This window comes from Puntigrus tetrazona, chromosome 17 (assembly GCF_018831695.1).
Source record: "Puntigrus tetrazona isolate hp1 chromosome 17, ASM1883169v1, whole genome shotgun sequence".
NCBI classification, from domain to species: Eukaryota; Metazoa; Chordata; class Actinopteri; order Cypriniformes; family Cyprinidae; genus Puntigrus; species Puntigrus tetrazona.
Window position 1 is genome coordinate 3,536,546 of NC_056715.1, and position 17,475 is coordinate 3,554,020.

Sequence of the window (17,475 nt, forward strand, 5' to 3'; positions counted from 1 at the left end):
AACAGGTGAACCCCACTCTTAATTTCTTTGTATTCCTAACCCATTTGTCCACCCCTCAGGTCCTCCATGGCTGTGTATATGGTGCTCAGAGCTTCAGTAACCCCAATTACTTCCCCATTCACCTGTCAGACTTGAGCAGCCCAGACTACGACCCCTTTCTACTACTGGAAAACCTGAAGGAGCCAGAGCCGCTTCATTCACCCGACTCTGAACGCTCCTCTAAACTACAGCCTGTCACTGAAGGTGAGCTCATGTCCTCTGCCATTCTTTTGTACTTATTTTGACCTCTCTATTTTCTGTTTCCCATGCCTTGTCCCAATCAGACATGGCAAGTTTTGATCAAGTAATTTTTCTGTCCTCACAGAAAGCCATTCAGAATGTTTGGCTGTTTTTTATATTTACCACGTTATGGTAAGAGGCGTAACAATTTTATCAGACGCTAGCAGTATTTGGCCAATCATAACACACTGGATAGCTTGCCAATCAGAGCACACCTCGCTTTTTTTAGAAGGATGAGCTTTGTAAAAATCCACACGTTTCAGGAGGCAGGGCTTAGAGGAGAAACAATAATGTACAGTATGTGGAAAATAATGTTGTTGTTTTTTTTTTACTTTAACCACATAAACACATTGCATTACACCATATACACAAAATAATGTAATTTTAGCAATATCATATGACCCCTTGAAAACAAGCAGAACAAATCAGAAGAAGCGGGAATGAACTAGTTAAATGCCTTCATCACCGAATCTGTTTGCTCCCTCATGCTACTATCAGTGTGTATGAGGGTTTGAGATTGACAGCAGGGGGCTGGTTTCCTGTGCTGCCGTTGCTGTGTCTCTCTCCATCAGGCGAAAATAACTAATCATTACAACCCTGAGTGAGACATGTGTCCACCACTTTCCTACCTCCATTACTCTTGAAATTACTCTTAGCACTGGATTCTTGCTAGATCGGAGGGCACTCTCTGGCTGAGGTGGTCCATACAGAAGACTGCTTCATCAGGATAAAATCCCTCCCCCCGAGAGCTCCGGTCTAAGAATGTTTTGGCTCATTAAGGCGGTGGAGTGTGTCGCTGAATGTGATTGGTGTGCTGTGTTGATTGGGGGGAGTGGGCCTCTGGCACGTCGAGTGTACTGGTATTGGGCTGCTCTCGGCATGGTTTCTTTGTGAGTTCTGGCAGAACGTGAAGGAGGAGTGTCTCCGTCGGGAGCTTCTTACCAGCATTGAGGCATCTGTACCTCTCCCCGGGCATCCTGCATTCTTCATCACACCCTAATGTCCCTGTATTCACACGAGCCGTCTGCACCTTCACTCATCTCGACTCCACAGGAGTTTAACACTGATAGATCTAAAAATCACTACATCCCTGATGAAACGAGTGCCTAAACTCTATTCCTTTACTTGTTTCTAACACCTTTTCATCATCACTGCAGTATCTCCATCTCTCTCACTTTTTGATTTTGATTCAATTCTGCACAATAGATTTAGGAATGGATCACCCAATTAGTTGATAGTAGGGTCAACTACCTAAATCTAAATTTTGTTTCGATTTATTTAAAAACATTTTTTTTTTTTTAGTACTTTTTGTTTTATTACAATACGCTGTTTAGTTAGTGTGCTGATAGCATCCTGTTTGCACAGTAAAACATCTCTAAAAAGTTGAGTTCAAAGTTATCCATGTTAAGAAAAATTACTTTCAGAAAATCTGATCTTTCATTTTAAAACACTGACTGTAAAAAATAAAAAGTTGACTTTAAATTTATGCTTTGGACCAAGTTGACTTTAAATTTATGCTTTGGACCAAGTTGTTTACTTGACCCAAGTCACTGAGTAAGGTCATGTGTCTCTTTTTGTTCAGCTAACAAACTTTATTATCTTGAATGTTCATATATTATTTCTGTTTCTTGAAAGATGTTTGTTTATAAATGACATACAAGAATGAAAGATGTTATGATATGTTAACAACATTGTCTTTGTTTATTAGACAACTTACAAAAGATCCAGAAAATTGACGGTTGAACAAAGTCTAGGCCTCAAAACTAGACATGTTCACGTCAAGTACGGTGAAAATCAACACATTTTAAAAAAGATGACATCTTTACATCACAGTACTAAACAATATTGATAAAACAACAAAAAAAGAGTATTTACAGTGTAATTCACTGTTAGTGGTTAACTGAAACATCATTAACCAAAAAACTTCATAAATGAACACCAAAGGGATGTACAACCTTGTTATAGACACTGTAACTGTCTTTGAAAATCTCTAGAAATCCATCCACATACGGCTTCTTTAAATATATCTTTGTCTTTTCTTTTTTCTTTTTGTAGTGAGGAGTCGTATTCAGCAAGGCCTGATTTCAGTTGCAGCACGCACAGTCATATCTCACCTGGTCAACCACCTAGGTCACTATCCGATGAGTGGTGGTCCAGCCACTTTGACCAGTCAGGTATGCGAGAACCAGGATAACCCGTACAGCGAGAGCGCAGACCTGACCCCTGAGCTCTTCGATGCACCCAACTTGCAGTTTTTCGTGCTCAATGGCACCACCCTGCTGTCCTATCTACAGATCCGGGCAGAGGACGGCCTGCCCGGCGGCGGTATGTCAGCTGGCCTCACCACCACCAGTGCCTGCGTTCGGGTTATCGTGAGGGACATTTCTGGAAAACACTCCTGGGACTCTGCTGTACTTTATGGTCCACCTCATTGCATCACTCCTAGTCAAACTTTGCACCTCTACTCGTCCTCTAATCAAGCAGGTGGCAATAGAGAACGTAGCCGAGATGAGGACAGTCTAGAAAGAGGCAGTCAAGAAGAACCAGAGGATGGAGCTTTTCAGGAGAGTGAGGAGGACCTTGATGAGCATGAGGAGGATGTGAAAGAAGACGGGGAAGAGGAAGAACTTGAGGAAGAGGACGAGGAGGAAGAGGAAGAGGCAGGGTTGGAGCTGATGGCCCCACAGGCCAAGCGGCGATGCAGAGAGGTGATCCCAAGCTGGGACTCCCTGCAGGATGGGGAGGACTCCCTGGATGAGATGCTTCAGTACCTGGGATACTCCAGCCCAGAGTGCCTGCAACGTACTGGCACACCACTCAACATTCCAGCCCCGCCTCCCACCTGCGTGTCTGAGAAGCAGGAGAACGACGTCATCAACGCCATCCTGAAGCAATGTGCTGAAGAGCAGGACTTTACGTTGCATCGTGGGAATGACCCAAACATGAGGGCCGTGGTACAGCAAGAGCCAAGCCCACAGAGACCCCAGTCGGCCTTTTACTACTGCAAACTGCTCCTCAACATACTAGGCATGAACTCCTGGGAGAAGAGGTAAGACACTTGAACACACATTGTTGTTAAAAATGCTTGGGTATCCTATAGGGCAGGGGTTCTAGAGACACTCAGCACTACATTTTGTAGGTCTACATTAACAGACACACAAAATTCAGTGACTATATCCAAAATCGCACCATATACCATATTCACTCATTCAGTTCACTTAAAGGAGCCCCCAAAACAGCTTTTAAAACCCCTGATATAGAGTATAAATTGTATTTGTAACAAACGTGTTATTTGTCCTGGAAGGCACCCCAAAAGTATGTGTTTTGGATGTCACCCTTATCGAATCCTTTGATTTTAGGTCTTGAAGTCTCTGCTAATGAGCTCTTGAGTTGAGTCAGGTGTGTTTTGTAGTATTGGGATGCCTTCAGGAACAGATTGGACAACACTGTTGGCATGTGGCAATTTTTAGCATGTGGCTATACATAAACACATGGCATAAGGATAGATAAATGGCTAGATTTGTTAATAAAAAAAATCCAGGTCCCAGATTCACAAAAAAACTTAAATGCATAAGAATGTTTGAAAAACATAAGATAAAAATTCATAAGAAAAAAAAAACCAATTTTCTGACTTTTTTTTTGATCAGGACTTTTTTTTACTGCAGATATACTTACAGTAATCATACATGTGCTCACTGCTTGCATTGCAACAGGTTTGTCAGGAGTTCAGCATCCAAAGTCGTTTTTTTTCTTCTTTTTTTTGTGCGCTGTGTATTTTTTTTAATTGTTCATTATTTTTAAAAAGCCTGCCTCCAGAATCAGTTATCACAGTTATTCAAGTAATAAATTCCAAGTTGTTAATTTCGTCATGTCCTCGTCAAAATCAACAGATAATATAATTGTGTTATTTGTTGTTAGTGTGTGTTACCAAAGCTAGCTTTACCCTTTTTTAGCACTACTGAGTTTTGGCTAGTTTATTACTAATAACAGAAACAAATTCCACCAACCATAATTCTGCCAGTTCTGTTATTTTTATTTTTATTTTTTTTTGCTTTGTTTAACCACCATGTCAGAGCGTTAAATCCTTTGATCTAGGTATTAAGAGATGTGATCTGCAACACTTGCTTGAACACCATCCTGCCATTTTGTCCCAAAAGAATCACTACATTGTTTTGCTAGAGTTTGTTAACACTATCTGGGTGACGCTGTTGTTGAAGGCCGATAATTCATGTAAACATCCTGTTTGCTCGCACCTATCCCTGATTGCGCAGAGCCATGTTAATCTGCTTCAAACAGTCAACATTTTTCTGAGTAGATTATCCACCAATAGACACTATAGTGGTACTAACTTACTGCCCAAACCTCTGTTTCCAAATGATTCTCCTCATTGCTTTTGAATGTGAGGTTTCAATCCCCATTCCATTTTGTGGTATTACAGAGAATGGTTAAATATTTCCAGATGACAAATAATTGGAAAAATGGGGCTATTTTTCACCTTGAATGTAATGGCATTAATTTTCATGATATACATGCTCTGTGTTATGAGATTAATGAAGGAAAATTGTTTTTTCACCATTCCCTCATAGAGTCGTCAGGAGGGGGAAAAAAAGCTTTTCTTCAGCAGCTCTGGGTGAATGGTGTGTGTGTGTGTGTGTGTGTGTGTGCGCACGCAGCTTTTATGGGGGGATTAATTCTTGAGGGGTCTGTTATCTGCCGAGCAGCGGCGGTACTTTTCATTCTTGCCTGATACGCCGGGTGAAAATAAAAGGCTGCTACCTTTCGAATGTGGCTGGAGGGTTATTATGAGTTGGAGAGCTGGGAGAAAATGCATAGGGGCTGTTTAATGAGGAATTGTCCTGCTGCCGCTCTCCAGGCATTCATGTATCATTTATCCGTGGTCAGAGACTAAGGCATTGCAATCCGCCGGGCCATTGTGTGTGTGAGCGCGCGCCTAATGTCGGCCTTTTATGCCATTCGCGCGTTCGCCTCCTGAAATGGCTCACTTTCAATGGAGAAAATGAAGACCATTACATTGCAACAAGCTAATAAAGAGACCCCTGCTCAAAGAAAAGGGAGAACAAAACAAAAAGTCCTTTTAGAGAGCATCGTGTGGCTTTTCCACATGACTCACACGGCCACTTGGAGGGAGTGAAAGATAAAGAGGGGGAGACGGAGAAAGTAACTGAACTCTGAACTATAAAAGCTGCAGACGGAAAGAAGTCTCATTATCTTAGATTTATGATTTTCTTCTTTTCATGACACCATGTGTAGGTTTTTGTTTTATGGCTCATCGTGTCATAAGATGTTTTTCAGTGCACGATCTTTCATTGTTTGTTTTCATTTGCGTTTCTGTCATGGGGTCAGATTGTCCGGGAGACTGTGAGAAAAACAAGGAAGACTGTAATTAAGCAGGCGGCTGCTTAATGAAAGAGATCTAACGCGCAGTCTAGAACAGCACTTCTCCAAACAGAGTCTGTGAACAATACATAGAGCGTCATCCAAATAAGAATCTTTTCTATTTCTATATTTTTATCTATATATCTATCATTGTATCTATTTATATATCTATTTATGTCTGTCATTGTATCTATTTTTCTATCTGTCTGTCTTATCTGCCCATGTAGGTATTTTATTTTATTTAAAAAAATTTTTACATTACATTGCATTAGATTATATTGATGTTCTTGATGTTGATCCCCTCGCTATGTGTAAGCTAATTAACTTGAAGTGATCGAAGATGAGTCATCTGGTAGGGTATTTCTCTTCATTCGCTCTTATGTTTAAATGTCCTGTCTCCAGGAACAGTTTCCACCTGCTGAAGAAGAACGAAAAACTACTGAGAGAGCTGAAGAATCTGGATTCAAGGCAGTGGTGTGTTATCTTAATTTGAATGCGTTGTTGTTGTTTTTTAAATCTAATAGTATCAATCTTGTAAGAGCAAAGAAAAATTTTCTAAAGTATATGAGACCACCTGACAAAATTGTACTAGATAATTTGCTCATAAATTTACTTTATTTACTTTTTTAGTCGTGAAACGCACAAGATTGCTGTGTTTTACGTAGCAGAGGGTCAGGAAGACAAGCACTCCATTCTGTCCAACACAGCCGGGAGTCAGGCCTATGAAGACTTTGTGTCAGGCCTGGGCTGGGAGGTAAAATCTTGATGGATATATATGATACTATATACTATATATACTTGATACTATATATATATGCAGTATCTTACATGGTATTAATGCATGGGGCCTAACAAACTCTTTCTTCAATGTTCAGGTGAACCTAACAAGTCATTGTGGTTTCATGGGCGGCCTGCAGAGGAACAAGAGCACGGGTTTGACCATGCCTTACTTCGCCACCTCTACAGTAGAAGTGATGTTTCATGTCTCCACACGCATGCCTCCAGACTCGGATGACTCGCTCACTAAAAAGGTAAGCTTGTAAGAGACTACTTCATTTGTTAACATTAGTTAATGCGTTAATTAACATGAACAAACAATGAACAATACGTTTATTACAGTATTTATTCATCTTTGCTTGTTCATTGGTAGTTCATGTTAGTTCACAGTGCATTAGCTAACGATAACAGCACAACTTGTCATTTTAATAATGAATCGGTAAATCCTGAAATATTTCCTAAAATTAATAAATGCTTTAGAAATATTGTTAAATTTTAGTTAACATAACTAATATTAACTAATGAACTTTATTGTAAAGTGTTACCGAATTAGCTTTTGTTTTAATGATTAATTTTCAGTAATATTTTTAATATTTTTATATAGTTTTAATTAATAATTAATTTGATTAATTAGTAAATTGTAACTTTTTTCAGTTAGTTGCCAAAGCAACAATATTTTGAAGTTGTTTTTTTTTTTTTTAAATCAATTATACTTTTAGTTTTTTTATTAAAAATAACAAAACAGATTTTTATCACACACTGATACTGAGTTTTAGGACTTTATGTAAATAACTTCTGCATTCTCTATGACATACTATCTTCAGCTAAACACGAAGAAGGTATTATTTTTTGTTCACAAATGAAAGTCTAAGGGGCTGAAAACATCTAAATGACCCATTTTGCAACTTGGCCAACTAGACTGGAGCTTTGCCTCATAAGCACATATTTGCGTAGTATACCAGTCTACGCAGAACAAGGAGAAATCTTGTTTCCCTTCACTCAAAAGTTAAACTTTCCCCCTGCCAGCTCACCTGTGGCTGGCCTTTTAGATTGTAGTCTGTGTCATTCTTTCATAGCTCTTCTGTCTGGAGTTGTCTCCAGCAGTGCAGCTCTGGTCCTTATGTGTGTTGGGTGAAGTGGGACACCGAACCTCACTGACCTGTGCATTCACACCTCATCATTAAACCTAACCCAGGCTAATCTGAGGGGTGGGACACTTATACCTGCAGAGAGCTGCGCTTTTGTGTTTCTGGGTTCCCCGTAGAGAGAAAAGGTCCTATCTACTATCAGAACAGAGAAAAGGAGAAAGTAATGACTCCTAACAGGTGTACTTTATTCTCTCGCTCTGTCTCTCCCACTGGCTTTTATCTTGTCTCTCTTTTATTTAAAGAGGGATGTCGCACCCTTTCTTTTTCTTGCTCTTCCTTGCAGTCGAAGTGACCTTATGGAGAAACATTGCTCTCTAGTATTTCTCTTTGTACAAGGGTGTTTCTTTAACTATAGGCACTTTTTTTGTCCTGTGGGCTGTTATAAATTAAACTCGCTTTAAACACTAACTAGTTAATTTAATGTCTACTAATAAAATCCAACAGTGTATACACATGATGTATTGTTTAATAGTATTCAATGGTGCAAATGATGAAAGTCCACTTTGTCTTGCTAAGGCTAATTTTGATGCAAACATGTTTCCTAAATATACACAATTGATATTTTTGTATTTTCTTGCATAAATAGGCACAATCAGATTTTGACTGTAAAGCAAGTAAATTATATTATTCAAATTTTATTTACTTTTTTCTTTTCATATCACACTTTAATTGCATCCAGAACAAGCGTTTTGTAATATATATATGTGTGGATTGTTTATTTTTATTATTTATATATAAAACCCACAGGTGTATGTATAGATTTAAGAAAAATATGCTATGTTTATTTAATAAATATAATTATATATGATATAATTTATTTAAATATAACTATATACATATAAATGTATACTGTATATGTGTGTATTTTGATATATATACATACATAATAAACAGTACACATACATATATTATGATATTATGTAAACAAAAATTTCTCTTCGTTTGACAGCACAAAAAAAATTGGCTTGATTAATATTCAAATGTGTTAATATAATTATTTCTTTAATATATTCATAGTTTTAATAAATGCTTATGTTTATTATGGATTTGGTTAAATACCTTTATCCATTAAGCATGTTTTATTAAAGTCTTTGAGAACTTTATTTATTCAGTTAACTCTTTTGAAGAGATTTTTTTTTTAGTGAAGTTTGAGCAAAAACTATATGTATTGCTATAAAAATAGCCACAGAAGCTGGAAAGGCGTTAAACAAAGAACAAACAAAAAACTGGGACAAATGTAAGCAATAAAATATACTGAAAAAAAAAAAGACAAGGTAAAAAAAAGTTTCTAAGTCAGTTTTAATGTGACCTTTGTATAGCGAAAAGATCTATGTTACAAGCTGTTAGTTTTAATAAAAATCAACCCCTGGGACATTAAAGTGTGCGTACTTGAAGAAACAGCAGCAAATGTCTGTCTGCATGGGTATTTTTTCCGTTCACGTGGGCAGCACAAATCTAATAATGTGCAGCATTATCCTTAATGAGCTTGGCTGGAAGGCTGTGATATGGGGCTGTTTGTGGAGCGGCCAGCCCCATGCCGAATGACCAATCGCTCGTCATTAGATCTGTCCCCTCACTTCCTCACTCATACGTCTTCTTGGGCAGAGACGAGGCGATAAGGTGCTAATGGGCCCCAAAGACTTATTAATGAACGCAGATAGAAATGTGATATTGCGACGAGGGACAGCGGGAAGGGAGGGAGGGCTACAGTGGACCACAGGAGGGACGTTTCATGGGGCGCTTATTCTGTGGTAAAGGGGGGCTCTAATTAGATTACCACGTTTAGTCTGAAATGGTCTCGCCTACAGCTTATTGTGTCTTCTCTGTTTTTATGAGCTGGGCAGGTATGCTGAAAGGGGGGTTATGGGATATTGTCGAAAAGATGTTGGACTGTAATTGGCTTTAAGCAGAAGGATGACACGATGTTAGGTACGTTTCCATGGCCCACTTTTCTAAAACCGATTTTGAGAGGAATGGAGGATGATAAAGGGCATGCACATTAAGGTCAAAATGAATTCAGAAAGTCAACATGATTTGATCAGAAAGAATCAAAGAAATGTATAACTGCATATCAGTATTTGATTGATCTTCATATAGAAAGCACTTTAAAGAGGTGGAAAGTAAATTGGTGAAATTAAGAGAGAAAATAAAATTATATGTAATACTGTTACCGCTTCTGTAACACAGTTTCTCATTACTGACTTCTTCTGTTCAGCATTTCTTTCCCTGTGCATTTGTACAAATTTGAGCTCAGATAATCATAAAATGTACAAATGCACCAAACAAACAAGCTAACGCAGATTTTTAGATATTTATCAGAGCAAAAGGCCATCGTGTTGAAGGACTCTCTGATGTGATGCAACAAACAGTGCCATTTTTCTTTCAGTCCTGACTGCTTTGTTCTTACTAATTGTATTTGAGAAGAGGTTGGCCACTAATTTTAAAATTTTTACACCACTGTATCGTTCAAACTTTTGGGGTTAGTAATATATTGTTTTTAAGAAAGTCACCAATATATACTCACCAATGCTGCATTCATCTGATCAAAATACAATAAATTAATTTAGTAAATTATAATTTCAAAAACCATCTCAAAATAAAATTTATTTCTGTGATGCAAAGCTGAATTTTCCAATACTCCATTACTAGTCTCAGGCGTCACATGATTCTTTAGAAACAATTCTAATGTGCCAAGCAAAAGTTTGCACATTTCATATTATCAGTTTTGAAAACAGTTGTGTTGTTTAATATTTTTCTTTTCTTTTGAATGTTCTAAAATAAAACACAATTATTTAAAATAGAAATCTTCCCTTCTTTTTTTGATCAATTCAGTATATTATTTCTGAATAAAAGTATACACTACTTTTTCTTTTTTTTTTTTTTTTATCTTACTGACCCTAAACCAGTAGTTAAAAAGTACAGTAGTAAAAACTGTTAAAGGGTTAAAGTCATCTAAAAAATTACATGCATAAAAGGGTGTTTTTAGGAGGAAAAAAAAAATGCAGAACTGTGGAAACATCTTTTTAACACAGCAAAGTCATGGATTTATGCATTCATTACTATAACTGCGGTAAGCCTTTTATTCTATAATTCAGACAAAATTTCTTTGCTCTCTGTTTTTGTATCATTGAAGTGGCTGAGCACATCTTGCAATAATAAATTTAATGCAGATCTATATCTTCTTATCGCAATAAGGACAGGCCGTTTGAATTTCGACCAGATTGTTACCACGATCTGCACTACGGTCCGCCAAACGAATGTGGCATTTCTCAGAATGGTATTACATGATTAAACAAAGATGGCTGAGAGATGAAAGAAATCTCTCAATCCAGACCACCTTATCGTCCAATAAAACTCCAATCATTTTGTCACACGGACACACAGCCTGGAAGGAAATGGCAGTCCCTGGTCTGCAGCAGTGCAGCTGAAGGCTGGATGTAATTCATGGCTGTAATTTGAGCATGAGGCGTGAGGTGAAGTGACGTGTGGGGCGGTTGGGCCGGTGAAGGGGTTTTGGACCGCCGTGCCTGCCCTGCAGGGGAGCTGAGGGGACCTCCACGCCACACACGGCTATATTCCACCCAAATTAGATTGGGTCTGTCCCTGTGCTGCATTGCCTATCATGACTTCTCAGAGGCAAATTGGATTTGCGAGGGCTGCTGGAGAGGCTATCCAGAGCACGATCTTCCGATAGCAACTCTAAACCATGTTAACTAGACACTAAAGCGTGTCAGCGCGGCCGCCGGTGTCACAGCGCGCACACACATTTATTTTTCTTCTCGCGGCTACTGTTTTTATGCACTCTTTATCCTCTAACATGCTCTCTGAAGGATTTAAAAAAAAATGTTCCATACTTGCCAATTGCAAGTGAATTGAGAAAATTTGTCAGTGGAAATTATCAATGTATTATATATTGTATATTTATTAAATAGTTATTTAGTTCAGAAAATGATATATACTTTGTTTATAAATTAAAACAACATATTTGTGCATGTGTCTGTAAAATAAATACGGGTATATATATTTATATCCTGGTTTTAATTTAGTAATTCAGTCATGGCAATTAATTAGCTGATTTTAATGTTTTTATAGCCTCAGATAGAAACTTAACTGTTATATACATTTGAAGGTTGGAGAGTATTCGGTTTGGACCTGTTCAGCTTCACGTTCCTTATGATCCGTGCTGTTTTAAATCTCTTGAGCCGTAACTGCAAAGTAGAACTCTGTAGTTATAGAAATGAATGATGTCCATCGCTGAGTCCAAAGGACAGAGTTTGTCATTGGTTGCATAAAGGTTGTGGCCGTCGCTGGGGACAGTTGACGGGTCGCTGCGCCCATGGCCATGGCAGTGATTGAGCGGGTCCTGGGAAGATGGAGTGATCGGTGGAAGATAGATGAGAGGAGGAGAGATGGGCCGAGTGTCCGTTCACTCAACTGTCACAGCGCAAGGTTAATAACGCTGGAGTGGATGGCACTGTACCATGGCTACATGCAGTCGAGATTCAATTCAGACCAGTTACATTTTTGCTTTTTTTTGCTTTGGTTTTGTTTAGTGATAAAATATGACTAGCATACAAACTCAAGGCTTCTTGTATTGTTTCAGAGTTATTAAAGTATATTATGCATGAAACCCCACAACGAAAGTGAGGTATCACCATTCAGCTTTAAGAGCAACACTTTAATGCATTTTAAATTATGTGTAATATTGTCGTTAAGTACACTTTAAATCTGTTTGGACAAAAGCATTGTCTAAATGACAGTTTTATGTATTCTCTCTTTCCGTACAGTTAAGACACTTGGGTAACGATGAAGTACACATTGTTTGGTCCGAGCACTCACGGGACTATCGGAGAGGCATTATTCCTACTGAGTTTGGAGACGTGCTGATCATCATCTACCCCATGAAGAACCACATGTACAGCATCCAGATCATCAAAAAACCAGAGGTGAGTTCAACAGTGAACCAATAAGGACAAAACTGTCATTAAATTATTTCCGAGTCTGTAACTAGAGACAAACACAACAAAACTCACAAACAAATTGATTTATAATTTTTATTTTATTTATTCAAATAGATTCGTAAAGCACCTTACTCCTTATCTGTGAGTTAAAAGTGCAGGATAGGAATAAAATGTTGGATACAAACTACCATTCATAAATGTGGGGCCAATAAGTTTATTTTATATTTATTTATTTTTTTAAGTAATTAATATTTTTAACAATAAGGCATATAATTATTCAAAATTATAAGCAGTTACAATCTTTAAAAACATCTATTTTATATAAATGTTCTTTTGAACTTTCTATTCATTAAAGAAACCTGAAAAAATTTATTATAGTTTCCACAAAATGTTGAACAGCACTACATCATGTGACACTGAAGACTGGAGTAATAATGCAGAAAATATATATAAATATAAGAAACAATGCTGTTTCACATTTTTGCATTTTTACTGTGTTTTTGATTAGCACCAACAGCCTTGATGATCATATGTGACTTTTGAATGGTGGTTCAAAATATTTATTTTATTACCAAAAGAACATGTGACACCTTAAACTCTTTTTGAGACGTTGACAATTGTGAATTCGTTTTTTTGAGCCAGTTACTTTAATCAGGGCCTTTTGGCTAAATGCATTCAAATTCCCTGAAACCCTTTTCCATACTTTGAGCAGGAAAAAACTCTTTTAACAGCTCCTTAACAGAGATATCGGTATACAGTAAAGCAGAGATATTTGTTTGTGCATCACGTCCATTTGTTTTTCTTTAAATGAGCTCAGTGTTTTGTACAGGAGACAGTGGGAGCACATCTGTCTTTGGGCACTACCAGCCATTGCTTCCTGCTCAGTTATGTCAGGGCTAATTGAATGAATGGGATTCTCAGAATCGAATTCCGCTGTGGAGATGGATCCGAGACGAGAGGCTCAGTCTTTCATGCAGTCTGAGGAAATGTAGAAAGATGGAGAGATAAAGAAAGACGAGGCCTGGCTTTTATGAAAGTCCATTTAGACCCCATTTCAGTGCATGAAGGCTATTCACTGTCTTTTCTGCTTAATGTCAGGGATTTTTTTATGTAACAGGCTGAAATACGTCGGAGGTTTTGACATTTCCATGCCTCCTTTTATTTAAAGGATAAAGCTGCTAGCTTATAGGACGTGTAAAGCCCTGTTCAAAAAAAGTAGGATGAAACCATAAGTATTTGCGAACAATGTTTTAGACAAAACTATTGATTCTGAAAAGTTTACCTGAATATAATGTTATTTATTTGAAAAAATTTAAAGATTGGGATTGATACGATTGTGATTTTGTAATAAATTAATACTTTTTTTCAGCCACATTCAAGACACATTCTATTAAGATAAATATAAAGAAATATATTTTATGGTCAAGAAAAATGTAAAAAAAAAAAAAAAAAAATGCTTTCTGTTTATCAAGAAATCCTGAAAATGTATTATAGTTTCCACAAAAATATTATGCCGCAGTGATTTCGACATTAAATTAAAATTAATGTTTTTTGAGCATTAAATCTGCGTATTACAATAAATGCCCTGAAGTTATGACTGGAGTAATAATGCTATAATTTTAACTTTGATCACAGGAATAATCTACATTTCAGAATATATTCCAATAGAAAACATACATTTTAAATTGTACTAATATTTCACAAACTTTAAATACAGCTTTAATCAGCATAAGAGACTTCAATAAAAACATGACAAAAATCTTGAACTTTTAAAAAAGTACTGTATAAAATAAAATGCATCAGAATGTAAAAAAACAAGCCATTACAATACAACATTTCAGACTCAATGTGCAGAGGTTTATAGAGATTCATTGTTTCATTTTATAATCTTGTCGTGCACATTTTTCATTCTGAAAATGTGGACTTATGGGAATGTGAATAGGCCTTAATACAGATTGAAATGTGTGTTTTGTTCCTGCTTGGAGCTGCTCACATTTTGTTCTTCACAGGCCATTAAGTGTTCATATATCATGTCATCTCACTTTCCACAGGTGCCGTTCTTTGGTCCCTTGTTTGATGGAGCCATAGTGGACGGAAATATCTTACCCACAGTGGTGCGAGCCACAGCCATCAACGCCAGCAGAGCTCTGAAGTCCCTCATCCCTCTTTACCAAAATTTGTATCCTTTTCCAGACATTAACGAGTTTGCGTGTGATGTTTTTGTCACGTCTAAGGTGGCAGAAGCCTATTATCATTGTTACAGCCTGCTTGGATGCTTTCTCCTCCTGCCGTACAGATCTGGCTCACGTATGTACGGATTGACTTGTGAGCGGTCAGTTTGGTTCTGATGGGAGCAGGTAGAGCGCTCGATAATTATTGATGTCTTATTTCTCAGCTCTGCGCATGTAGAGCACCGCTCTCTCCTCACCCAGTCAGGCGGGTGATGGAATCATTCTGATCGCTCCTCAATGGCTGCTAACCGTGATGCACAGCCATTTGCTTTTGAAATGCTTCTCTGGCAGTTTGGTGTTCTTTTCTGTATCTCTGTCGCACGATCTAAACCACACATGATCTAGGCTTTTTTAAACTCTGTTATTATACATACAAGTTGTTGTTGTTGTACATTCACAACATGCATTGTCTCTTAAAATAAGATTTAGTAGTGTCTTTGGCAGGTCCACTTTTACGTAATTATTAGGGCTGTCAACTTTAAAGGTGACATAACATGAAAGTCAGATTTTTCCAGGTTTTAAGTGCTATAATCAGGTCCCCGGTGCATCTACCAACAAAGGAAACATGAAAGATTAACCCAGTAAATTTGTTTTGGTGAGCCTTTTTCTGCAAGCGTCTGATCTCGCTCCCCTAGTGACGTTGCAAAGGGATTATAATATTTGCACCCCTTAATCTGTACATTTCCACAAACGGCGCATCATTTGGATTTCGCAAGCGACAACGGTATAGCAGTTCTAATGCCAAAGCAAAACATGCTAACTGTTCTTTCTTTAGCTGCACAGACAATCACAGCCTCAGAGACAACAGAACAGTGCATTTATTGATTTATTTACTGTAATATATATATTGCTGCCGCTACACACATCAGATATAAACATGCAATTTTATTTTCCAGCTGATTTTTACATCCCGTCTGCTTTTGTAAGTTACGCTTGTTTTTAACATAAACTTGTGTGTGAATGAGAACAGTACTCACATGCTGTGACAGCCACTTTCTGTGTGCTTAGGATGTTTTTAGCAGGTATGAGCTGTAATGACACAACTCTCTTCTGGAAAAAAGGGCGGAGAGCAGTACTTAAAGACATGCTCTAATATCGTGTGTTTCTGCTTCTACTCAAGATAGACATTTTCAAAATGATATTATAAATGATCTTTGGGGTATTTTCAATTGAAACTTTAGAGTTACACTCTGTAGACCACTGAGGCCACTTGTTAACTTTTAACTACTTTTCCTTCAATAAATTCTTAATTTGCTGCTTATTAATAGTTAGCTGTTAAGTTTAGGATTAGGGATGTAGAATAAGGCAGTAATATGTGCATAATTAGCACTAATAAATTACTAATATTCTAGTAATATGAATGCCAATAAACAACTAATAGGTTTAACCATAAAATAAAGTGTTAATAAACCTATATGGAACTTTCTGCACACAAAGGCTGCAATTTGATCATAAGTACAATAAAAAAACTGCAATATTATGAAATATTATTGCAAATTAAAATAAATTTGTATTGTAATATATTGGTCTTTAAGAAATATTGTATATTAATGTTTGTGGAAATTGATCATTGATTCAAGATTTTTCAGGATATATATTCACAGACATACACATACAGATTGTGTGTTTGTGTAATGTGTGTGTGTGTGTGTGTGTATAAATATATATAAATAATAGAACAATATAAATTTCTTTATTGGTAATATTAAACCATATAATTTAATTATTACAATTTTTATTTATTATAATTATATCTGTTTTTATAACTGATATTTAATTCCTTATTTAATTCCGATCCTGCATTATATTGTAAAATATTTGTAATTTTTTGCATCTAGCAATAAATTGCCCTAAATTTTGAGGTTGTTTTAGTATGCTTTAGGGTTAGTGATTTGGACCTTTAGTATTAAACATTTAAGTACTTGGATTGGCGAATGGAAAAAATCCCATATATTTAAATTGAGGAATGAACATGAGCCATATCTAGAGACCAGAATAGCATTTTTGGTTGGCTCTTTTGGTCCTTAAAGGACCATCATACTGATAAGAAAAAAACAACTTTAGAGGAAAGAAGAGAGGTTGAGGGCCTTTGGTCAGAATTAGACAAGCAGGCTAGATTTTAACTTTAACTAATCAAAATGTTTGCATGGTCAAGTGCCACTATAAAAATCTAGTTTCATTTACTTTGACAGCCTGCTTTGTTTTGTCCAAAAACAATTATTGCTAAATGATTACAGCCACTGTATGCTTTAGACGACATTCAGTTTTCAAACATTTCCAAGTCCAAATCCAGCCTCTCTCGTCTCGCTGGCACCATAGACCTTTAACCTTTCTTTAAGAGCGCTCTTTTCTCCTCAAAGAGATGCTACTTCCAGAAAACAAAGCAAGTCGGCGAGGAGGGGAGGAAAAGAGAGAGAGAAAAGGGGGGGGAAAGCGATTCTCATCTGCCATGTCCTCCAAGCCAGAGAGATTGTTTGGCTCAGCTTGAGTCTTTCGCTCGCAGCAATCTCGCCCATCTGTGTGCCTGCGCGGAGCTCGATAGTGGACTGAGCTATTGATTGGCGTGAGCCGCACAGGTCGATGCTCCTGACAGCCTGAATTACAGTAATCTGTCATTATCGACGGATGTCTCTCCAAACCTTTTCTCTTTTCCCTTCTTTCTCTTTTCTCCCTCTTGGTCTG

General features: G+C 37.3%; 1 protein-coding gene across 10 annotated transcripts in view; it reads left to right on the forward strand.

Moving 5' to 3' along the window:
* Positions 1-17,475, forward strand: part of ralgapa1 (Ral GTPase activating protein catalytic subunit alpha 1) — a 60,075-nt gene that overhangs the window by 27,639 nt on the left and 14,961 nt on the right. For all 10 annotated transcript variants that reach the window (XM_043263816.1, XM_043263818.1, XM_043263821.1 and 7 more), the window contains 7 exons: positions 60-243; positions 2,335-3,328; positions 6,079-6,150; positions 6,307-6,430; positions 6,552-6,707; positions 12,389-12,547; positions 14,614-14,741. In XM_043263816.1, the coding sequence (XP_043119751.1) occupies positions 60-243; positions 2,335-3,328; positions 6,079-6,150; positions 6,307-6,430; positions 6,552-6,707; positions 12,389-12,547; positions 14,614-14,741 (1,817 nt within the window). The remainder of the gene's footprint in view (positions 1-59; positions 244-2,334; positions 3,329-6,078; positions 6,151-6,306; positions 6,431-6,551; positions 6,708-12,388; positions 12,548-14,613; positions 14,742-17,475) is intronic.